This window comes from Dictyostelium discoideum (genome assembly GCF_000004695.1).
Source record: "Dictyostelium discoideum AX4 chromosome 6 chromosome, whole genome shotgun sequence".
Lineage (NCBI taxonomy): Eukaryota > Evosea > Eumycetozoa > Dictyosteliales > Dictyosteliaceae > Dictyostelium > Dictyostelium discoideum.
Window position 1 is genome coordinate 2,675,456 of NC_007092.3, and position 24,344 is coordinate 2,699,799.

General features: G+C 23.9%; 11 protein-coding genes across 11 annotated transcripts in view; 6 read left to right on the forward strand and 5 right to left on the reverse strand.

Moving 5' to 3' along the window:
• Positions 1-613: 613 nt before the first annotated feature.
• cdc26 (subunit of anaphase promoting complex) lies at positions 614-823 on the forward strand (the record flags this gene model as incomplete). The annotated part of the gene is made up of 1 exon (XM_629234.1): positions 614-823. The coding sequence occupies one exon, from the start codon at positions 614-616 to the stop codon at positions 821-823; it is 210 nt and encodes a 69-aa protein (XP_629236.1).
• A 221-nt stretch (positions 824-1,044) lies between these two features.
• Positions 1,045-2,583, reverse strand: gtf2h4 (general transcription factor IIH, polypeptide 4; the record flags this gene model as incomplete). Its single annotated transcript, XM_629235.1, has 2 exons — positions 1,045-2,083; positions 2,171-2,583. 2 exons carry the CDS (start codon positions 2,581-2,583, stop codon positions 1,045-1,047), a joined length of 1,452 nt encoding a protein of 483 aa, XP_629237.1.
• Positions 2,584-2,787: 204 nt separating this feature from the next.
• On the reverse strand, positions 2,788-4,489 carry rvb1 (AAA ATPase domain-containing protein; the record flags this gene model as incomplete). Its single annotated transcript, XM_629236.1, has 2 exons — positions 2,788-4,020; positions 4,151-4,489. The coding sequence occupies 2 exons, from the start codon at positions 4,487-4,489 to the stop codon at positions 2,788-2,790; spliced, it is 1,572 nt and encodes a 523-aa protein (XP_629238.1).
• Positions 4,490-5,230: 741 nt separating this feature from the next.
• ost1 (dolichyl-diphosphooligosaccharide-protein glycotransferase) lies at positions 5,231-6,756 on the forward strand (the record flags this gene model as incomplete). The annotated part of the gene is made up of 2 exons (XM_629237.1): positions 5,231-5,526; positions 5,670-6,756. The coding sequence occupies 2 exons, from the start codon at positions 5,231-5,233 to the stop codon at positions 6,754-6,756; spliced, it is 1,383 nt and encodes a 460-aa protein (XP_629239.1).
• Positions 6,757-6,832: 76 nt separating this feature from the next.
• DDB_G0293222 (hypothetical protein) lies at positions 6,833-7,877 on the reverse strand (the record flags this gene model as incomplete). The annotated part of the gene is made up of 2 exons (XM_629238.1): positions 6,833-7,340; positions 7,468-7,877. The coding sequence occupies 2 exons, from the start codon at positions 7,875-7,877 to the stop codon at positions 6,833-6,835; spliced, it is 918 nt and encodes a 305-aa protein (XP_629240.1).
• A 946-nt stretch (positions 7,878-8,823) lies between these two features.
• gpn1 (AAA ATPase domain-containing protein) lies at positions 8,824-10,268 on the forward strand (the record flags this gene model as incomplete). Its single annotated transcript, XM_629239.1, has 3 exons — positions 8,824-8,979; positions 9,085-9,910; positions 10,060-10,268. The coding sequence occupies 3 exons, from the start codon at positions 8,824-8,826 to the stop codon at positions 10,266-10,268; spliced, it is 1,191 nt and encodes a 396-aa protein (XP_629241.1).
• A 555-nt stretch (positions 10,269-10,823) lies between these two features.
• On the forward strand, positions 10,824-13,355 carry vps35 (vacuolar sorting protein 35; the record flags this gene model as incomplete). Its single annotated transcript, XM_629240.1, has 3 exons — positions 10,824-11,164; positions 11,270-11,945; positions 12,027-13,355. 3 exons carry the CDS (start codon positions 10,824-10,826, stop codon positions 13,353-13,355), a joined length of 2,346 nt encoding a protein of 781 aa, XP_629242.1.
• Positions 13,356-13,579: 224 nt separating this feature from the next.
• Positions 13,580-17,248, reverse strand: DDB_G0293216 (hypothetical protein; the record flags this gene model as incomplete). The annotated part of the gene is made up of 2 exons (XM_629241.1): positions 13,580-17,104; positions 17,237-17,248. 2 exons carry the CDS (start codon positions 17,246-17,248, stop codon positions 13,580-13,582), a joined length of 3,537 nt encoding a protein of 1,178 aa, XP_629243.1.
• Positions 17,249-18,696: 1,448 nt separating this feature from the next.
• On the forward strand, positions 18,697-20,557 carry orcE (origin recognition complex subunit 5; the record flags this gene model as incomplete). Its single annotated transcript, XM_629242.1, has 2 exons — positions 18,697-18,756; positions 18,902-20,557. 2 exons carry the CDS (start codon positions 18,697-18,699, stop codon positions 20,555-20,557), a joined length of 1,716 nt encoding a protein of 571 aa, XP_629244.1.
• Positions 20,558-20,847: 290 nt separating this feature from the next.
• DDB_G0293212 (hypothetical protein) lies at positions 20,848-23,388 on the forward strand (the record flags this gene model as incomplete). The annotated part of the gene is made up of 1 exon (XM_629243.1): positions 20,848-23,388. One exon carries the CDS (start codon positions 20,848-20,850, stop codon positions 23,386-23,388), a length of 2,541 nt encoding a protein of 846 aa, XP_629245.1.
• A 119-nt stretch (positions 23,389-23,507) lies between these two features.
• The window catches only part of DDB_G0293284 (hypothetical protein), a gene marked incomplete at both ends in the record, with an annotated part of 1,089 nt that continues 252 nt past the window's right edge, over positions 23,508-24,344 (reverse strand). Inside the window, 3 exons of the mRNA XM_629244.1 lie at positions 23,508-23,658; positions 23,753-24,200; positions 24,284-24,344. The exon at positions 24,284-24,344 is cut by the window's right edge and continues 252 nt beyond it. Of these exons, the coding sequence (XP_629246.1) occupies positions 23,508-23,658; positions 23,753-24,200; positions 24,284-24,344 (660 nt within the window). The remainder of the gene's footprint in view (positions 23,659-23,752; positions 24,201-24,283) is intronic.

Consider the following 24,344-nt stretch of genomic DNA (forward strand, 5'->3'; position numbering starts at 1 on the left):
TTATTGTTATTATTTTAAGGGATAATTATTATAAAAAAAAATTTTGATTCTATTTTTTTATACGAAAAAAAAAAAAATAAAAAAAAAAATAAAAAAAAAAATAATAAAAAATAATAATTGTAATAAAAATAATTGAATATATATATTATATATATTATACAATCAAAAAATCATTGTGTGAGTATAACCCCATTTAACCCATTTTTCAACTGTTTTTTTATTTTTTATTTTTTATTTTTTTTTTTGTAATTTACTTCACCCCAAAACAGTTCCTATTGCATTTATTTTGAAGCATATTCAGTAATTGTAAAGTGTAAAAAATTTTTAAATTTACAAATTTCCTTTTTTACCCAATAGAAAATTCTATTTTGTGTGTGTGAGTGTGCATATATATCTTTCCCCTAAAAAAAAAAAAATGAATTGTGTAATATGAGAGGTAAACAAAAATTGATAAAAAATAAAAAAAAAAATAAAAAAATAATTATTTTTATTTTTTTTTTTATTAAAATTTTTTCACGTTTTCCACCAATAATCGAACTTGTTCTGTGAAAATAATTATATGTAAATTTAATTGATTAATTAATTAAAAATAAATAAATAAAAAAATAAAAAAATGATAAATAGAAAACCAACAAGAATTGAATTAAATATGGAAGATATTGAAGAGTATGAACAACTAAAAAAAGAACAAACTAATTCATATAAACAACAGCAACAACAACAACAACCAACTACAATTTCAACCCCAAAACAATACCCACTCTTAAACACTACCCAACCACCAAAGAAAACTACTGCCCAAATCATTGGTTATGATCAATAATTAATAATTAATAATTAATAATTAATAATTAATAATTAATATATACAAAAAAAAAAAAAAAAAAAACATCATCCTAATAGATTAGATGCTTTTATTTTATATTATTTTAAAAAATATTTAAATAAAATCCATATATAATGTAATATATTATTACCAAAATAAAAATAATAATAATTATCTTTTTTTTTTATTTGTTTAATTTTTTTTTTTTTTTTTTTTTTTCAAGCAAAATTCTTTTTAATAAAATTTCTAATTGGATCATTTCCTTCTTCTTTAACAACTAAAGTTTTTAAAGGATCATGAGACCAAATATAATAATCTTGTTCTTTTGCAAATTTTAATGTTGCAATATAACAATCATTTGTTGGAAATGAATTATAGAGTACAGATTTAGTATAAGTGATACGATTTCTTTCAGCTTCCCAAAGTAAGATTTGTTCAGCGACGACATCTGGTATTGGTTGACCAGAGTTGGCAGCATTTGGATGACTATTATGTCTAACAAAGTCAATGATTTGGTCAGCAGTTATACCATGAATCAAAGCGGTTCTAATACTCTCCCTCGTAATGATACCAACCGCTAAATTCGGTAACCTATATAACATCTTGACGAACAAACTCAACAACGAGATTTGCAAAGAGGAAGAGGTGTATGCGTAAAGTCTGTAATTCGTCTCCAACACTATATAGCCCTGCTCCTTCTGAGTCTGAGTTCTCTCTGACGAAATACTTTGTATCAACGACAACGTTTTACCAGTGGTCAATGAAATGATTAACCGAGTTGGATAAAACAGTATACTGCTATCAGTCCTCATATAAATCAAGCCAAACTGCTTCAATGCGAATAAATACTCTTTCTGCTGCTCAGACAATTCTGAAACTAAATAACCTCTACCCAAATTCAAAAATGATAACCTAAATAAAAAACTTAACAAATCATTTCTCGATCCGCTTCCTTTACCTTTCTTTTTCTCCAAATCATCCAAATAAACAATTAACAATGTCCAAATTTGTGTATAAACATCTTTTAATAAAAATTTAAACCCCTCTGATGTAATTGATAATCCATCACCCTCTTGTTTCGTTAAATTTGATGATAACAATAATTCCGATATTAACTTTGATGGTTGAACTGTATCATCCGATAAAAAATATAAAACTTTCTCCCATTGTGATTTTGAATATGAATCTAAATCATCAATACTTGGTGGTTTATGATTATCTTTTATACTACTATTATTTGAAAATATTACTTGATTGCTTTAAAAAAATAAAAAAATAAATAAAAAAATTAGTAAATAATAATAAAAATAAAAAAATAAATAATAAATAATAATTAAAATTTACACTTGAACTAATGACCTCTTTATATTATCTTGAAATAATGGATTTAATCTAATTGTTTGTTCAGTTTGTTGTTGTTGCTGTTGTTGTTGCTGTTGTTGTTGTGATGATGATTGTTGTGATGATTGTTGTTGTTGTGGTTGAATTGGTTTATTAATTTTATCTAAAAAGATAATTTTTAAATCAAATAATTTCTTTAATGATTCTTTATGTTGTTGTATTGATGCTTGTGTTGACCAATCCTTTGCTAAACTTAGAGGATAAGTATCAACTAATAACATCTTTAATATATATTGTTTTGATCTTGGTGGTAATGATCTTAGAATTGCTTGACATGTCCATGGATCTTTATATAATTCTTCTAAATCTTTTGAATCTAAACTTGCTAAATATTGAAATACTTTTGAAAGTGTCATATTTATCTCTCTCTCTTTTCCAAACCCCAATAAATAAATGAAAAATAAAAAAAATAAAAAAAAAAAAAATTAAAAAAAAAAAAAAAAAAAAAAAAAAAATGAAAAAATAAAAATAAAAATAAAAATTGTTTTTTTTATGAATTTCATATGAAACCAAGAAAATAGATTTTTTTTTTTTTTTTTAATTTTAATTTTTATTTTTTTTTAATATAAATATTTTGATTTATTTTGTTCTAATAATTTTGCAGAAGTTTTAGCATCATTAAATAATGATGTAACTTCTTCAATATCTTCTTTTGTAATTGATGGTCTTGAATAAGTTTTTGAAAGGATTGAAGCTGGTGTTAATAATTGAATTGCATAACGAAGTGAAGCTGTATTACCAATTTCAGCTAAATACATCAATGCTTCGTCATCGATTTTATGATTTTCAATTGAGGCACGAATGGTGAGAATTTGAACGATTTCATTGTAATTATATGGAAGGGTACGAATGATCATAAGACGATCTAAAAGATCCACAGGGATGCCATGTGGAGATTGAATATCGTTATCGGTGCCTTTGATTACACAATTGCCACGATTGGTTGCAAAAACTACAATTGGTGCCAATGTTGACTCCAATGCACGATTTAAGTATGAAAAACATTCTATATCCAACATGTGAACCTCATCAATGAACAAAACACCTGGTACCAACTCTGCTACACCTTGCTCAATGTAACGATTTACAATTTTATTAATTTCCAAACGAAGTTTCTCTGTGATCTCTGTTTTCTTGGGTTTCATCATTTGACCCATCATCGACATGATATCCTGACCACCTTGTGGCTTTGCATTTGCTAAATCTAAATCGTGGAGGGTTACATCTTGAATGATATCTTTCTTTTTGAATACCTCACCCTTTGGTAATGGCACGTATTCCTCTGCCTCTAAATCATGCTCGGTCGCATAGAAATCTGAACGACCGACTCTCTTTACTGATCCACTGTTGGCCTCGATGTAGATTACATCTCCTACTGTGATCTTCTCCTTTTGAATGGATTCGTAGATGGTTGGATCCAATTTCAACTGTTTTGTACCTTTGGTTGTCTTTAATCCAATTACAACATGTGCTATAGTCTTTCCATAACCACCCAATGGATTATCTGTTTCCTCTGGTGTTATCTCTGTAACTTCACCCTCATAAACCTCTTTAATCTCTTTAACTCTCAATCCAATTGAACGTCTAAAATTCTCCATCAATATCTCTGTCTTTTTAACTTCTGATGAATATACCTCTGATCCTACCATTGGACAAAATGGTACTTTTGTACCTAACTCTTGTGAAATTGCTAATGCTAATGCTGTTTTACCTGTACCTGGTGGTCCTGCTAATAATAATGCTTTACCTGCCATTTTTTTTGATTTAATTAATTCTGTAACAATACCTGCTGCCTTTTTTTTTTTAAAAAAAAAAATAAAAAAATAAAATAAATAAATGAAAATTAATTTTTAAATTTAAATATTTAATTAAAAAATAAATAAAAAAAATAAAAAAAAAAATAAAAAAAAAAAAAAGACTTACTTCTCTTGCTTTACATTGGCCTACTAAACCATCTGCAATATTTGAAGCTGTACCATTTTCTAATAAACCTAAACCTTTAATATGACTATGTGTTGCAACTCTTTGTGATTTAACTGATTTAATTTCTTCTATTCTAGTGGTTGGTGTGGTTTCTGTTACTGTGGTTGAAAGTTGTGGTTGTGGTGGTTGTTGAGTTTGTTGTGGTGGTGTTGTGGCTGTAGTTGTAGTAGTTGCGGTGGTGGTGGTGGTAGATGATGGTGTCTCATTCATTGGTGTTTCTGTAATTTTAGTTGATGGATTTGAATCACCCATAACTGTATCTGTATTATTTTCTGACATTTTATTTAAATGTATATATATAGGTGTGTTTTTTTTTATTTGTTTTTTCCAAACCAACGAATTCGAAAAAAATAAAAATAAAAAAAAAACTGGCAGTTTTTCAAAAATTTTTTGAAAAATAAAAAAAAAAAAAAATAAAAAATAAAATAAAAATAAAAATAAAATAAAAAAAATGGAAATGAAAAAATAAATTAATAGATTTATTTGTTGATATAAATATAAAAAAAGTGTAAATAATTATTATTTATGAAAATACTAATAATAATAATAATAATAATAATAATAATAATAACAATAATAATAATAATAATAATAATAATAATAATAATAATAATAATAATAATAATAATAATAATAATAATAATAATAATAATAATAATAATAATATTAAAAAAAGAATCAAATGTTAAGAAAAAATTTCTTTTTAACCAATAAAAAAAAAAAAAAAAAAAAAAAAATGTTTATCAACTATTAAAATTAATTACAATATTTTTTTATTCCATACTTTCAAAAGTTTAAATTTTCCTATTTTTTTTTTTTTTTTTTTTTCCAAAGATCTTCCACGCACGCAAGCAACAATTTCAAAAAAAAAAAAAAAAAAAATTAAAAAAAAAAAAAAAAAAAAAATTAAAAAAAAAAAAAAAAATTTTTGATTTTCACTTCATTATTAATTTTTTTTTTTTGACCATCAATTTGGGAAAATAAAAAAAAAAAAAAAAAAAAAAAAAAATAATAATAATAATGAAAGTTTTAAATAATTTATTATTATTTGTATTTTTAATATTCTTAGTTGGTTCAAATGTTGTTAATTCAACAAGCCAAACATGGATAAATCAAGATGTTCAACGTTCAATCGATGTTACAACTCACCTCTCTAAAGAGAGTATCTCAATCAAAGCAAAATCATTAACCGATAAAAATGATATCTATCAAATTTCATTCAACTCTAAATATCATGTTTCAATTCAAGCATTAGATTCTCAAAATAATGAATTAAAAGTTTATTTATCACCAAATTCAATCAATATTAAAGAAGGGTGAGTAAAAAAAAAAAAAAATAAAAAAAAAAAAAAAAATAAAAGATTTAAATATTAAATATCACACACCCACCCACACTCACACACACACACACACACACATATATATATATCAGTATTAATACTAATATTAAATAATTTAGATTTAAAACTTATAATATTGAATTAAAAAATAAAGTTAAAAAAGATGAAATTGTACAATTAAAAGTTAAAGTTACATCAATGATTGAACAAATGATACCATATCCAAGTGAGATTAAACAAGGTCAAACTCAATTGGTATTATATTTGAATAATCATTACTTTACATCACCATACAAGACAGAGACACAAAAGACAACTGTTAAATTAGCATCAAGTAAGGTTGAATCTTACAGTGAGGAGCAACCAACCTCATTGAAGGGAATGACAGTCACCTATGGTCCATACAGTGCAATTGAAGCATTCTCAGTAAGCCCAATGCGTATTCACTATGAGAATGGGTCACCATTTTTCGTACTCACCAATCTATTGAAAGAGTATGAAGTCTCACATTGGGGCAACCTCGCTGTGGAGACTCATTACCAATTGGAGAATAAGGGTGCCCATTTGGTAGGCGCATTCTCTCGTTTGGACTACCAACGTAACCCATCAGTAAACCCAAACCAAATCGCAGAGGTAAACGAAGCCGTGCCACTTTCAGCCACCGATTTCTACTATCGTGACTCGATTGGCAACATTTCCACCTCCTCCTACCAATATCTCGCCAATCGTATCAACTTTAAGATTCAACCACGTTTCCCATTGATGGGTGGTTGGAAGAATACCTTTTACACTGGTTACAATCTCCCAATTGAGAAATTCCTCTCTGTCGATACCCTCACCGGTCAATATCATCTCAATGTTACCTTTGGTGTTGGTATTGACAATGTTTACGTTGAGAATCATATCTTGAAAGTCGTACTCCCAGAAGGTGCCACCGATATCAAAGTCCACGCTCCATTCGCTTTCACTCAATCTGAAGAAAATCGTAAAACTTATCTCGACACCATCGGTCGTCCAGTTGTCGTCATCAACATCAAAGATACCGCCTCTGAAAACTATCGTTACATTCAAGTCACCTATAACCTCTCATCACTCTCTATCTTCCATGAACCATTATTAGTTATTGGTGCTGTCTTTACACTTTGTATTTTCATTATTTTATATTCACGTTTTGATTTATCAATTTCAAAATCAAAACAAATTTAAAATAAAATAAAAAATAATAAAAATAAAAAAAAAAAAAATAAAACTTATATATATAAAAAAAAAAGTTTATTTTATTTTATTGAATATAATTATCTTTTCTAATAAAATCTCTATTTTGTTGTTTATAGGTTGTTTGAATTAAATTATAAAAAAATGTGTAATAGAATAAGAGATTATCATATTCACCATTGTATTGATTATTATTTTGAGATAAATGAAATTCTTTGAAAAAGTAATAGATTGCTTCTATGGTTGCTAGATAACTGTCACCATGACGTTGGTGTCTCCAAAACATTGTTTTTTGCATATCGATCTTTACACATTTTATACCTTGTAATTTTGGATGTTTTAATATCTTTCTTGCATTATGCCATTGTGATTCAACGAATAACACTTTCTTAATATTACTAAAATCAATATCCTTTACAAAACATGAATCTTCTGAAGGATATAACAATATAGTTTCATCTAAATTATAATCTGGTATTTCCTCTGGAAATTCTATAAATTTTACATCCTCATATGCTATAACTTTGGAATGAATTGCTGTACTTTTACTAATTAATTCGGTTGGATGATGAATACTTTAAATAAAAATAATTAGTAATTATTATTATTATTATTATTATTATTATTATTATTATTATTATTATTATTATTATTATTATTATTATTATTATTATTTTTATTATTATTATTATAATTACTTACACATCAACATTTAAAGGTAATTTTAATTTTGGTGAGTTTTCAGGATCACCTAATGGTAAACAACAGTCATAACAAAAATATTTTCTCTTTTTTTCACATTTTGTACAAATGGTTCTACTAATATCAATCATATGATCGAATGTATGTAATTTTAAATCTGATAACCATGATTGATCATCTTTAACATTATCTAATACACCAACTGTTGATTTTAAATTATTATTTATATTACTTCCTTTTGGTTTTGGTTGTTCGTTTGAATCAACCTCTGTTTTTTTTAAATTATCATTATCATTATTATTATTATTATTATTATTACTATTACTATTATTATTATTTGTAGTGGTATTTATAGTTGTTGTTTTTGTTTCTTCTTTTATTGTAGTTGTTGGATTTTCAGGATTTTCCATTATTCTTTGTATTTTTATTTATTTTAGAAATGAAAATGAAATTAAAATTATAAAAAAAAAATCTTGTGACATATTCGTTTTTTTTTTTTTTTTTTTTTTTTTTTTTTTTTTTTTTTTTTATTTTTAACTTTTTTTTTTTTTTGAGAAATTTTCCAAATATTTTATTATATGACGATATAAAGGGGGGTTTAAATCAAAACTAAAAGTAAAAAAAAAAAAAAATTATTCTTTTGAAAAATGTGAGTTAATGATAGGAAATAGAGTTATTTTGGTTGGACTACAAAATGTTCCCAATTAGTCTATTTGGTAGTTGTATAAGAAAACATTGGTTTAAAGAGTAATAATGAGGGTGAAGTAAAAATGAATAAACAATAAATAAAATTAAAATTAAAAAAATTAATTAGTTTTATTTTATTAATTAATTTTACTAATTTTTTGATTTTAAAAAACAGCAATTTATATTTTATTTTATTTTTTCCAAAAACAATTTTTTATTAGTTAATTTTTGGAAAGAATAAAAAGGAAAAATAAGAATAAACCTTAAAAAAAAAAAAAAAAAAAAAAAGAAAATAATAAAAATAAAAAATAACCCAATTTAATCAAATCAATTTATATATATATATTTTTTTTTTAATATTAGATTGTATTATGGATAAATATATATATATTTTTTTCAATTACCCATAATTTTCCAAATTATCAAATAATAAAAATAATAAAAATAATAACAATATTAGTAATATGCTTAGTTGTAAAGAAAAAAAAAAAAACTGTCAAAGGAATTCCGATTTCATTAATTGGATTCGTTTTTTCATTTTTTTCAGAAAAAAAAAAAAATTAAAAAAAAATAAAAATATAAAATAAAAAAAATAAAAAAAATAAAAAAAACAAAAATTAAAAAAAAACAAAAATTTCAAACATTTTAATAAATTCCAAAACAACGAAAATGAGCGAAACCACTGCAACCTCAACTACAACAACAAAAACAACAGATAAAGACAATGTAAATAATAATAATAATAATGAAAATAAAGAAGAAAAACAACCAATTAATATTATAGTTTTAGGTATGGCCGGTAGTGGTAAAACTACTTTATTACAAGTAAGTTTGAATTATATTTCTTTTTTTTTATATGCCGTATACATACCACACACAAATATAATAAGAATAAAAAACTTATTATTTTATTTTTTTTTAAAAAAAAAGAGAATTAGAGCACATTTATATGAAAATAAAATACCAGGATATATTATAAATTTAGATCCAGCTGTTAGTAAATTACCATATACACCAAATATTGATATTAGAGATACAGTGAATTATAAAGAAGTTATGAAACAATTTAATTTAGGACCAAATGGGGGTATTGTTACATCATTGAATTTATTTAGTACTAAATTCGATAAGGTATTGGAGATTGTTGAAAAGAGATCATCATCATTGGACTACATTATATTGGATACACCAGGACAAATCGAAGTATTCACATGGAGTGCATCAGGTACTATCATCACTGAATTGATGGCATCATCATTTCCAACTGTATTGGTATACGTTGTCGATACACCACGTACCGTTGATCCTACTACCTTCATGTCCAATATGTTGTATGCCTGTAGTATAATGTACAAGAGTAAGCTACCAATGGTTGTGGCATTCAATAAGATCGATATCACCAATCATCGTTTTGCAGAGGAGTGGATGTCTGATTTTGACTCTTTTCAAGACGCCCTCACCAACGATCCAACTTATATGGGCAATTTAACAAGATCACTTTCATTGGTTTTAGAAGAATTTTATTCAACACTTCAAAGTGTTGGTGTATCAGCTGTTGATGGTTCTGGTATCGATGAATTCTTTGAAAAGATTGGTTTGGCCGCTCAAGATTATCATAAATACTATAAGGCTGACCTTGAAAAAATTAAAAAACAAAAATCTGATAAAGAACAAGCTGAAGCAAATAAAAATTGGGAAAAATTAAAAAGAGATTTAGAAGAATCAAAAGGTGCAAAAGTTGAATATGATTTTAAAAGTATGTTTATTAAAAATTTAAATATATATGTTTATAAAAAAAAAAAAAAAAAAAAAAAAAAAAAAAAAAAAAATAATAATAATAATAATACATAATTATTAATAATTATTTTATTTAATTTTTAATTTTTTTTTTTTATTTTAATCCAGAGGAAAAGAAAAGAGAAAACCAAGAAAAAACTAAAAATATTTATGATGATGAAGAGGATGATTATAGAGATGATCGTGATATGGAAGATTCAGGTGAATATGAAAGTTATGAAGATGAACAAGAAGAAGGTGATTATGAAAATGAAGAAGAAAGATTAGAAGATCAACGTGCATATGAATCTTTAATGAGTTCAATTAAAAAGATTTAAAAAAAAAAAAAAAAAAAAAAAAAAAAATAAAAATATTTGTTTTGTTTATTTTAATTTATTTTTAAATGAAATTGGTAGGTCTAAGAAACATTATTTTTTTTTTTCCTTTTTTTTAATTTTTGGAATATAAATAGGATAGACCCCTTTTTAAGAATTTTCTATTCCATAAAAATAAATTCCACATCACTTTTATATTTATTTTTTTTTTTTATTTTTTTTTTTTTATTTTTTTTTTTTTATTTTTTTTTTTAAAGATATTTTCCATTTTTTTATTTTTTTTATTTTTTTTTTTTTATTTTTTTTTTAATTTTTTTCTTTTTTTTTTTTTATATTTTTTTAAAAAACACTCTCGCACTCACAATCGATTAATTAATATAAAAGTTTTATATTTTAATTATATATTTTTTTTTTTTTATTTATATTCCGAAATCGTTGTGTGTTTTTTTTTTTTTTATATTTAGTTTTATATATAACAATTAAAAGTTTTTTTTTTTTTCCTCCCTTTGTAAATATAATAATTATAATAATAAAAATCAAATATAAAAATAGTAAAAAATGATGAAAAAAAATAAACCAACAGTAGCACAAACTTTATCACCAGAAGAAGAACAAGCAAAATTCTTTGAAGAAGCTAAAAACAATGTTATGATTCAAGGTCATCACATGAAATTATCTTTGGATAACTCAAAATTAATGGATGCACTCAAGTATGCCTCAAACATTATCAATGAACTCCGTACAAGTTTACTTTCACCAAAATCATATTATGCTCTCTATTTAGTTGCTTTTGATTATCTTCAATACTTGAATACTTATCTCTATGAAGAGAAACATGGTAAGAAAATGATTGAACTTTATGAAGTTGTACAACATGCTGGTAATGTTTTACCAAGATTGTAAGTTTTTTTAAAAAAAAAAAAAAAAAAAAAAAAGTTTTTTTACAAAATACTAATAATGTGTATATATATATTTTTATTTTTTTATTTTTTTTTTTACAATAGATATTTATTAATTACAGTTGGATCAGTTTATATTAAAACTAAACAAGCACCAGCAAAAGATGTATTAAAAGATTTAATTGAAATGTGTAGAGGTGTTCAACATCCAACAAGAGGTTTATTTTTAAGACATTATCTTAGTGAAGTTACCAAAGATAAATTACCAGATATTGATTCATCCGTTGAGAATGGTACAGTTATGGATTCAATTGATTTCATCATTCAAAATTTCACAGAGACTAATAAACTTTGGGTACGTATGCAACATCAAGCTCCAACCAAAGATAGAGAGAGAAGAGAGAATGAACGTTTAGAGTTAAGATTATTGGTCGGTAAGAATTTATCACGTTTAGCACAACTCGATGGTGTTGATCAAAAAACATATAGTGAAGTGGTTTTACCAAAGGTCGTAGAACAAATCATCAATTGTAAGGATAAAATCGCTCAACAATATTTAATGGAAATCTTAATTCAAGTATTCCCAGATGAATTTCATTTGGCTACACTCGATATTATTCTTCAAACTTGTGCTCAACTTCAATCTGGTGTTGATGTTAAAACTATCATTGCTTCACTCATTGATAGACTTGCTAACTTTGCAACTCGTAATGCTGATCTTGTTCCAGATAATATTAAAATTTTCGATATCTTTTTCAATAATGTTAAAGAAATTATTCAAGTAAGTAAAATTTTTTAAATATATATATTATTAATTATTAATTATTAATTATTTATTTATTTATTTTATTTTATTTTTTAGGCAAGACCAAATATGGAATTACAAGATATTTTAGGATTACATGTATCTTTATTAAATTTAACACTTAAATGTTATCCAACTAATAAAGATAATGCTAATGAAGTATTAGGATTATGTCAATCAATTATTGTTAATAAGGCCAAAGAAGATATTAACAAACCAACATGTGTTAAACAAATCATTCAATTATTACAAATTCCATTGGATGTATTCAAGAATGTATTGGTTGTATTGAAATTGAGTAACTATCAACCATTGATTTCATGTTTATCATATAACAATAGAAAGAAGGTTTCATTGGATATTGTAAACAATACCATCAACAATAGTACAATCATTGAAGAGCCAGAAGCAGTTAACAATCTCTTGGAGACCATTCAAACCTTGATCAAGGATGAACAAGATCAACCAGATATGGATGACATCGATAAGGAAGACTTCCAAGAGGAACAAAATAAAGTCGCCTCACTCATTCATCTCTTTGATAGCGAAGATCCAGAGAAACTATTCAAGATTTACATTATTGCTCGTGGTCACTTTGGTAAAGGTGGTCCACATCGTATTAGACATACTTTGGTTCCATTGGTATTCTGTTCTCTTCGTTTCATTCGTAACTTTAAACAACAAGTCGATAGTGGTGTCATCAGTTTGGATGAAAATAAATGGATTGCAATTGGTTCAAAGATTTTCACCTTTGTCAGTGAAACCATCAAAGCTTTGGCCGATATCAAATTGGCCGATCTTAGCTTTAGATTATACCTTCAAGCACTCCAAACCTTTGACCACTGTGGTTTGGTCTCTCGTGTCAAAGAATTGGCCATCAAGGCTCTCTTAATCTTCCAAGAAGATATCGCCGATTTCAAAGCTCAAGTTATGGCCCTTCAATTGTTAATCTCTACTCTCAATAGTTTAAGCATTCCAAATGAAGAGATCTATGAATCCTTGGCCGCCCAAACCATTAAACAAGCTTCTCGTCTTCTCTTACCACAAGATCAAGCAAAACTCATCTCTACTTGTTCACATTTATTCTGGGTTGATAATCCTTCTCGTCAATATCAAAATCCAGACTCTGTATTACAAGCTCTCAAAAAAGCTCTCTCCATTATCAGTAATGAATCGAGTCCTGGTCTTGGTACATTTGTTGACATTTTGAATGAATGTCTCTTCTATTGTGATAAAGAAACTGATGCTGTTCCAATTCAATTCGTTTCAGATTTGGTTGAATTAATTCGTACTACTCATGTTAAAGAAGCTGATCCAGCATTACCATATTTACAAAATACTATCAAATACATTCAATCTCAAAATTATAAAGGTATTTCAATTTAAACTTTTTTAAAAAAAAAAAAAAAAATCAATAAAAAAATTCAAAAACAAAATCAATCAAAAAAAAAAAAAAAAAGATTTAATTATTTTTAAATCTAATAATTCATTAAAAAAAAAAAATAAAAATAAAAATAAAAATAAAAATAAAAATAAAAATAAAAATAAATTATATCTTAAAAAAACTAGTAATATTTAAATAAAAAAAAAAAAGAAAAAAAAAAAAAAAATCAATTTATTGATTTTGATAAACGTTGTTGATGTTGAATTTCTAATCTTTTTTCTTTAATAAAATTTTGATATTGATTATGAGTTTGTAAATATTGTTTAAAAATATTCTTTTCTTTACTAATTGTATGTATTGATGAGAATGGAGTTAATTGATTTTGATTTGTTTGAGGTCCAATTGAAGGTGAATTGGTATTAGTTTGTGGTGGTGTTGAATTTAAAGTTGAAGATAAAGAAACTGAAGAAGTAGATAAATTAAATGATGTATTTATTGAATTATAACTTCCACTCAAACCTCTAATACCACTGGAGCCAATACTATTAGCACCATTCATACTATAAATACTATCGGTATCACTTATATCGACTGAAGTATCACCACCATTGAACGTTAATAATAAATTATCATTATCAATATTATTTTGATTACCACCATTATTGCCATAACCATTATTATAAATTGAGTTTGAATTAATTATAATATTAAAATTATTTAATTGATTTGATGAATTACTATTTGCATTATTTAAATTTTTACAACTTAAACCACTGATAATTTTTTCAACCAATAAAGAATTCTTTAGATTTTTAGTTAATAATACAAATTCTAAACTTTTTTTCTTATCTTTAATTAATTTTATTGATGATAAATTATCTTGAATTTCTTTTTCACTATCAATTTGTTTCTTATTAAAATCTTCAAGAGTTGTTTCTTCAATTTTAATTTCTTGTTTTCTTTTTATGAGTTTTTTAGTTTCATATTTTATACAATCTTCCAATTCTTTATCATATTCATCGGTTTCAATTCTTTTGATTTCATTCTCTAAATATAATTTAATGGCTTCACTACTTGATAGATTTGGATATTGAGCGGCAATTGAATTACCATGTTGAATGAAAACGAATGAACACTCCAATGGATTATTACTACCTGGTGTACAGTTATTAACTTCACATTGTAATGCATAGATTCTCTCTTTACATTTATCATGAGAACGTTTAATTAAATCATTTTTAATTTCAGCTGATTGATTTGATGAATTCTCTTTAATTCTTAATAATTCTCTTAAGTTTTTTTTATAAATTGCTTCTTTTTGACGTAATTCAAATAGTTGATTTGTAGTTTTAACGATTTTGGTTTTAGTTTTTTCAATTTCTAATTGAATTAAATAATTGTTATATTCTTGTTGATAAATTAATTGTTCAGAATGTAAAAATTTACTTAAGATATTTGTCCAAGTTAAAGCAAATATCTCTAAACTTTGATATAGACGATTTTGCATTATTGGATTATTCATTGTTGATTTATATTGATTCTTTGGAAATGGAGTTGATTGATCAATACTCTTTAATAATGGTATACGTTTAAAAACTGATTGTTCAAAATAATGAATTTGACCATTTTTTTCCATCTCTAATAGCTGTTGAAATAAACTTTCTTTCTTTAAACATGAACAAATTTGATATTCAATACTTATAGAATTGGTATTACTATTTGATAATAGTTTTTCTTTAGTTTTTGTAACTTGATCTGTTAATTGTTTAATACGTTGTAATAATCTACAATTTTTTGAGATTACACCACCACCACCACTATTAGAACAAACTTCTTCAATACCAGAAACAATTATTTGAACATTTTGTTGTGATTCTGGATGATTTGTACGATCAAATGTAGTAGGAAATCTTTCTTTAAATGATTCAATGGTTTCAATGACTTTATTACCATTATCAATGTAAAACTCTTTAAATGGAATGACAATTAATAAACATTTAATTGATTTTGATCTTTCAATTATATAATCAATTGATTGTGATGAATTTATATCATTTCTAATTTCATTAAATGTTGGACACTTAAAAATAATCCATTTTTTAAATGGTGAATTAAAAATTTGAAATCCTTGAGTTGAAAAATTCTCTTGAATCGATAATGAATTTGACCAACCACCACTTGAATGATTAATACCACCAATACTTGATGGTGAATTTGAAATGAATGATGAAATTGATGAACATGATGATGATAAACTCATACCATTACCACCATTACCACCACCACCACCGCCACCATTGCTAATTATTGATACACCACTTGCATTTGATGCAGCAGAACCACCATTACCAATGATTGAATTATTTAAATTATTATCTTTTAAGAATGAAATTACTTTTCTTTTACAACTTTCAAAATTACCAAATACCATAACAGTTTCTTTTGAATCTTTTAAAATTGAATCAATATGTAGAATGGTTGTATTGAAAATATCCATTTTCTTTGCTAAATGAGTTAAAGGATCATGCAATCTTTTACCTAGTAGTAATTGATAATGTGATTCATAAAGTATTTGATGTAAAATTTCTTTTGGTGATTTATTTAAATGAATTTGTTCATAAAGTTTAGAAATTTCATTCAAGGGTTCTAATAGGTATGGATTCTTTTTATTTATAAATTCTAAATTAATATCTTTACTTTTTGTACAAAATTCTGTAATAACAAATTCAAATAGCTCTATATTATCTTTTGAAATTGTTAATTCCTTTTTAAATAATTCTTTTCTATCGTTTATTAATTTCCATGTTTTTTCACGACGATTTGATCTTGATTCAATCTTTATAAAATCATTACAATTCTCTTTGGTAATTAATGATTGTGCAATTGAATGAGTATTAAATATTACAACTTCATAGGTATTATTAAATTCTTCTAAATCCATTGACGTAGAATTTAAACCTAAGAATGAATTCATTGATTTTATATAAACTCTTCCATTGGTATAATCAATATCGATTGAGTAATTCTTTTGTTTTGATTCAATTTCAATATTATTTAATACTCCAGACATTCTACCTTTTATCAATTCATAAGTACCAGGTTTTATAAAATATTCAAAAAGATTATTAATTGTTGTATTATCTCTACCATTAATTTGAATTTGATGTTGTAATTGTTCAGATTTTAAATCAATTATTGAAATTGATGATGAAATTTTATCAGAATTCTTTTCTAATTGTTTTATATCTTTTTTTGAATCACTTATTGATTGTTGATTTTGTTGTTGTTGTTGTTGTTGTTGTTGTTGATTTTGTTGATTTTGTTGATTTTGTTGATTTTGATTTGCAGACGATGATGATGATGATGATGGTAATAATAAATTTGTCATTAAATGTGGTGATATTTTAATTTCAAACATTATTTTATTTGAATTATTATTTGAATTGATTTCCAGATCATCTTGATTTTTATCTTCATTGGAGTTAGATAAATTGTTATTTGTTAAAATTCCATATTGATGTGCCGTTGCAAATCTATAGGTATTACGTTCAGTAATTTGAATTTGAAATGATGGTTTTACTAAAATCTTTGTATTATTATCTAATTCAATCTCTAGTACTGACTTTGATTCACTACCAATCCTAGTTGCATTTTTAATTTTATTATCTGCAAATATTCTTTTTGTACTTGGATCAATTAATGAAAAATGTTGGTCAATTAAAAATATTGGTTCACCAACAAATAGTAATGTCTTTTTTTTTATATGTATATATTTTTTTTTTAAAAATTAATAAATTGTGTTGTGTGTATTGAGAAAAATGGGAATGAAAACGAATTTAAAAAAATAAAAAAAATAAAAAAAAAAATATTTCTTTAAACTTACACTTAAGGTCATTTTTTAATTTTATAAATAATTTTATTTTATTTTTTTAATTTTTAATTTTTTTATTTTGAAAACTCTATAAATAAATAAATAAATAATTTTTTTTTAACTTTATTTTATTATTTTATTTTTTTTTTTTTTTTTTTTTTATTTTTTTTTTGATCGGTCAATGAATTTATTTTTTTAAAAAAAAAAAAATTTTAAAAAAAAATTTTATCCATTTTATATATTTCCAAAAATAGGGCCAAATATATTAAACCCCTTTTAAATTTTTTTATTTAAAAAAAAAAAAAAAAAACCCAAAAAGGAACTTTTTTTTTTTTTTTTTAAATTAAATTTTTTTTTTTTTTTTTTTTTTTTTTTTTCTTTTATTATTAATTATAATCAAAATAAAGATTAGGTGCATTTTGTGATTATTCATAAATTGTTGAGAGATAGAATTTGGGTTTAATTATTTGAGGAGAGTGGGGTTGTTAAAATTTTTTTTTTTTTGTGTTTTTTTTTGATTTTATAAAAATAACCCACATCTTTCACAATTTTGATTTGTTTTTTTTTTTTTAATTTTAAATTTTTTTTTTTTTTTGTGATTGATACGTGATTGTTATTAATTATTTTAATTTTAATTTAATTTTACTATTGAAATAAAATTAAAATTATTTTAATTTTTTTTTTTATTTTTTTAATTTTTTTTATTTTTAATTTTTTTTATTTTTTTTTGAATTTATCTCAGTGATGTGATTCATAAATTTAATTATTCTTTTATATTGTGATTTACAAACACTTGATAAATAAAAACAAGAAGGTATTGTTTTTTTGTGAAATTTGATGGATAATTAGAGTGTGAATAAAAAAATTATTTGAATTTTTGCTATTAATAAATCATTTTCCAAGAGAAGGTATTAGACCAATTTATTAATAACGTTGCTTCGAATTGTTTTTAGTTGTGATCTTTGGTTATTATTTTTAAATTGAATATTAATTTAACTAAATATATAATTTTTTTGAATTTAATTATTTTAATTTATTTTTAAAATATTTTAAATTATAATTTTTTTTTTTTTTTTTTTCTTTTGCGGTTAAACTTTATTATTATTTGAAATTGTGTTTGTGGTGATTAGGAATTCTCATAATTAAAAATCTACCACTTTTTTTTTTTTTTATTTTGAAATAAATTTCAATTTAAATACTCAAATCCTTTTTTATTACTTGTAAAACTTTTTTTTTTTATTTCTCTTAAAAAGTGAAGTAACCAATATTTTTTTTTTTTTTGTATAGATAAATTAATTCCTAATAATCTCATTATTAATAAAAATTTTGGTACTCCAAAAATAGTAAAATTTAAAAAAAAAAAAAAAAAAAATTTTTAAAAAAAATGGTTGGCGGTCATTTTTTTTTTTTTTTTTTTCCTATAAATTTTTTCATTTTTTTTTTTTTTATTAAAATTTTTTTTTTCTTCTAAGATGATTGAAACCTCAAAAAGAAGTAGAATAATAAACAAAATAAATAACGTCGTTATATCGGTATGTTTCTTTTTTTTTTTTTATTTAAAAATCTCTAGTTTAAAGATTTTTTTTTATAAAATCAATATTGTATCCCCCCAATAATCTAAATTTTTGCTAATATATTTTTTTTTTTTTGTTTTCTTTTTTTTTTTTCTTAAACCAGGATTACAAAGGAGCAATATTTGTATGGGGACCTAAGAGTACAGGAAAATATACAACAATAAAACATGTATTAGAATCAAATAGTAGAATTTATTGTGAAGCTGATTGCAATGAACATTATAGTACAGCATCTTTATTTAGGTCACTATTATCAACACTAAGAAATATTAATAAATTTGGAAGAAGAAAACCTATAAATTATGATGATGATGATGAATATATAAATAATGACATAAACAAAGATAATGAGGAGGATAATAATAATAATAATAATAATAATAATAATAATAATAATAATAATAATAATAATAATAATAATAATAATAATAATAATAATGATGGTTATGATGATGGTTATGATGATGATTATGATTATAAAGATAAAAGTTTAAATGAAAGAATTGAGTTATTAAAAATTAATGATTTATCAAAAGAATTTAATAATATGATAATAAAGAGTCAAATTTATTCAAAAAAGATACCGGCAACATCAATACCGTCAGTATCAGAAATGGTTCAAGTATTGTATGAAAAAGCATCAACCAATGAAACCATTAGTATTATATTAAGGCATTCAGAGAAATTAATGAAATTCGAAGGTGAATTCTTTTATTCTCTATTTAAAATTGAAGAGTTTACCGATCATCCAGTTTGTTTATACCTTTTATCAGAGATTCCCACTGAAAGAATTCTATCAACTGGTAAAGAATTTAAACCAATTAGAAATATTCATTTCCCACAATATGAACCAAATGAAATTTGTTCAATAGTTTTAAATTTTAAACCAAATTTCTCAATAATTAATTATAATCAAAATAATAATGATAGTAATAATAGTAATAATAATAATAATAATAATAATCATTTAAAATTAAAAGAAGAAGACAATATTAAATTATATAACAAATTGGTTGAATTAGTAGTTAGAGTATTTCATACAACTACTAGAGATATCATTGATATTATATTCGTTTGTCATAATTTATTTCCAAATTATATTGAACCGATTTATAATGGTACATGTGGAGTTGAAGATAGTGATTCAATACTTTATCAAAATATTGAAAGTAAAATTGTAAAATCATTAAGAAACATAACTGAAAAGGATGAAATTGTATTAGAGGATCAAAAGAGACAACAAGAAACCTATCAAATATATCCACCACAACAAGTTCCACAACAACAGAAACAACAAGAGAAAGAAAAAGAAAAAGAAAAAGGAAGACAACTTGCAAGTTATAGTGATGCTAAAAACATACCATATCATATGAAGATCGTTTTAATTTCATGTTTTCTAGCATCATCATTCTCAAGAAATAAAGATAAACTATTATACACAAAGGAGGCTGTAAAGAGACAATCACTATCAAATGAAAAAACTACAGGTTCCAAATGGTTTCATTTTCAACGTGCTAGAGAGATTGGTTATAAATTATTTCCAAGTGAAAAGAAAGCATTATTCCAAGAATCAATCTTTAAATCTTTAGCATCTTTAAAATATTTAGAAACAATTAGTTCAATTGAACCAGCATTTACCTATAAGTTTAAATGTACAAGAAGAGTACATTTAGAATTTATTAAACAAATATCTGCATCAATTAACTTTAAAATTGATACATATTTAGAAGCTGCTCAATTTCAAATTATTTCAAAATAATATAAAAATAAAAAATAAAAAATAAAAAAAATAAAAAAATAAAAAAAAAAAATAAAAAAAAGATAGCTCTTTCCCAAATAAAAAATTAATTTACAAGTTTTTAAAAAAATCTTTTCTTAGAAATTTATAAATTTTTATTTTTTTTATTATTTTTTTTATTTTTTTTTATTTTTAATTCAAATTGTCTAAATATTTTTATTTTTTTTTTTATTTTTTATTTTTTATTTTTTCGCTTTTGAAACAAAGGTAAAAACAATAAAAAATAAATAAATTGTAAAATATATAATTTTATGTATAATAGTGGTAATAACGGAAAAGAAATTGATTACATAGATTTGTGCAATGATGATGAAATTGATTTAGTTGGTGTTAATTCATTGCCAAAGTCAAATGTAAATAGTATAAAAAATCATTCAATCATTACTTCATCTACAATAACATCAATGAATTCAACAATACCAAAATCACCACAAAAAATGAATAGTAATAATAGTAATAATAATAATAATAATACTGAAACAACAACTACAACAACAACATCAACAACAACAAATACAAATATAACAAAACCAACTGTAAATCATTTAAAACCATCAACACCAAAGAGACCTAAAACAAATAAAAATGATTTTCCTTCAAAAAAAACAAAATCCAGTGCAATTGATTTATTCGATGATGTTATACCATTTGAAGATGCAATGGAATTATTAAAAAATAGTTTTGAATTAAAGTATGGTATACCAAATAATAATAACAATAATAGTAATAATAATAATAATAATAATAAAACAACACAATTATTTGAAAATATTGAACATAAAAGAGAATCATTAAATAAAGAACAATTAGAGATATTAGATAATGTTTTAAATGGAAAGAATATATTTTTTACAGGTCCTGGTGGCACTGGTAAATCATATCTTTTACATGTTATGATTAAAGAGTTATCAAAGAGAGGTATTCGTTCATTTGTAACTGCTACGACGGGTATTGCAGCATTGAATATAGGTGGTACGACAATTCATTCATTCGCAGGTATTAGATTAGGTAATCAACCATTTAAATTCCTATTAGAGGCAGCATATGGTAAAAAAAATAATTGGAAATCTTGTGAAGTATTAATAGTGGATGAGATATCAATGTTGGATGGTGATTTATTTGATAATTTAGAAAAGATTGCACGTATAATTAGGTTGAAGTCAAATTTAAAGTATGGTTATAAAAAGAAGATTGAGTATCCTGACCCATCGAAATTACCTTGGGGTGGTATTCAAGTTGTGCTATCGGGTGATTTCTATCAATTGCCACCAGTACCATCACCACCACCCGATGCACATTTCACTAGGGATGATTTATCTTTGGTTAAAAAGAGAACTCATTGCTTTGATGCAGAGTCTTGGGATAGTTCAATTGATATCATTATACCATTGACTCAAATTTTCAGACAAAAGGATCAACATTTCTCAGAGATGTTATCAAGAATTCGTGTTGGTAATATAGATGATAAGATTCTTCAAGAGTTAAGAAAATGTGATAAACCATTGGTTACCGATAATGGTATACAACCAACCATTCTATACACTACAAATAATAAAGTAGAGGAAATGAATCAAAAGTATTTAGAAGATATCAATAGAGAACAATTTGAATTCATTGCCTTGGATCGTAATGCAAATCAAGAGAATATTCAAGATCAAAAGAAAATCAATCATTTACAATCAATTTTTGAAAACTCTAGAAAATCATGTCTGGCTGCATCAAGATTCAATTTAAAATCGGGTGCTCAAGTTATGTTGGTTAGAAATATTTCACCAACATTAGTGAATGGTAGTCGTGGTGTTGTAATTGGTTTCATGAATCAATCACCTGATGAGCAAACTAAACTAATTCAATTCTTACAAGAACAACCAATGCTTGAAACTAGACAACGTGAGAAAATGATTGAACAATTTAAATCATCAGCAATCTATCTCAAAGGACAGCGTCATAGATATCTACCAGTGGTTAAATTTATGAATGATGAATTGGAAGTTATTAAACCAGAAAACTATTCAGTATTCTATGATAATGGTGAACGTATTTATCGTATTCAAATTCCCCTAAAATTGGCTTGGGCTGTAACATTTCATAAAATTCAAGGTGTCACATTAGATTGTGCTCAAATTTCATTGAATAAAGTTTTTGAACATGGTCAAAGTTATGTAGCTCTCTCAAGAATTAAATCATTGGAAGGTTTACAAATAGTTGGTGATTTCTCAAAAAATTGTTTCAAAATTGATAAAAAGGTTAGTGATTTTTATCAAAATTTAAATTTAAATTCAAAAATTAATCAAACTAAAAAATCATTACCACCTTTAGAAGATTCTGATTCATTAATTGAAAGTTTAAGAAATAAAAATGATAATAATAATAATAATAATAATTTAAATGATATAATTAATGATAATAATAATATAATTAAAGATAATATTCAATATAACAATCAAAATAATAATAATAATAATAATAATCAAAATAATAATCAAAATAATGATAATAAGAATATACCAATACCACCTATTCAAAAATTAGAAGAAAAACAACAAGCACTTTTTGATTCAACGATTCCAATTTATTTTTTATGTCCAATATCTCAAAAAATTATGGAGCATCCTTATGTTGCACCAGATGGATACACTTTTGAAAGGAGTTCAATTTTAGAATGGTTTGATAAAAGAGGAGCAATATCCTTTGTTACAAAGAGACCATTCTCAACATCTGCAATATTAATACCAAATAGAAATTTAAAAGCACAAATTCAAGAGTGGAAAAATAGTCACCCTCCACTATAAAATAAATATAAATCTAAAAACTATAAAATGTTTTTTTTTTTTTTTTTTTTTTTTTTTTTTTTTTTTTTTAATTATTTGTTTTATCCCTTTTTTTTTTATTTTTGTAACATTTTATTTATTTATTTATAATAAATAATTTGAAGGGAAATTAAAATATCTATAATTAATTGAACAGTACCACAGAAAATGAATTGGGATGGTTGATCTTTATAATAAAAATACAAAGTTTTAAATAAATCACCAATAAACCATGATGAAATTAAAACAAGACTATTTGTAAAAAATATATAAAGATAGATAGATTGTTGGTTAATTTTTAATTTTAAAAATATTATTAATAATAATTAATTAATTAATTTATTACCTTAAACCTTTAGTTGATCTTTTTTTATAATTTTGAATTAATTGTGGTAAACCAAGGATAGATTCAATTGTTAATGATAAGGTACCCAAATATTCGAAATAACTTGGTGAGTATAAATAAACTGTTGTCAATAATAAAAAGATTGCAGAGTATACACCCAAGAAAATAGTATATGCACCAAAATTATCCCATTCCCAAAAGTTTTGAAAATAACCTGGATTTAAAAAAATGTGGTGGTTTTTAGTATTATTATTACTACTTTTCATTGTAGTTATTATTATTTCATTATCGTTATTATCATTATCATTATTATTATTTATAATATTTTCATTGCTATTATTATCATTATTATCAATTGTTATATTTGATGTTTTGTTGTTGTTGTTGTTATTGTTGTTATTGTTGTTGTTTGGTATTATATTTGTTATTGTTGTTTTTGTTGTGTTGGCTGTAAACTAAATAGGAATAAAATAAAAAATAAAAAAAGAAGAAAAAGAAAGATAATGAATGAAATGAATTAATGATATGTACTTTGAAAATTAAATTGTTTATTTGATCTTCTGGATTTTGAATTTGTTACAGATTCTCTTGA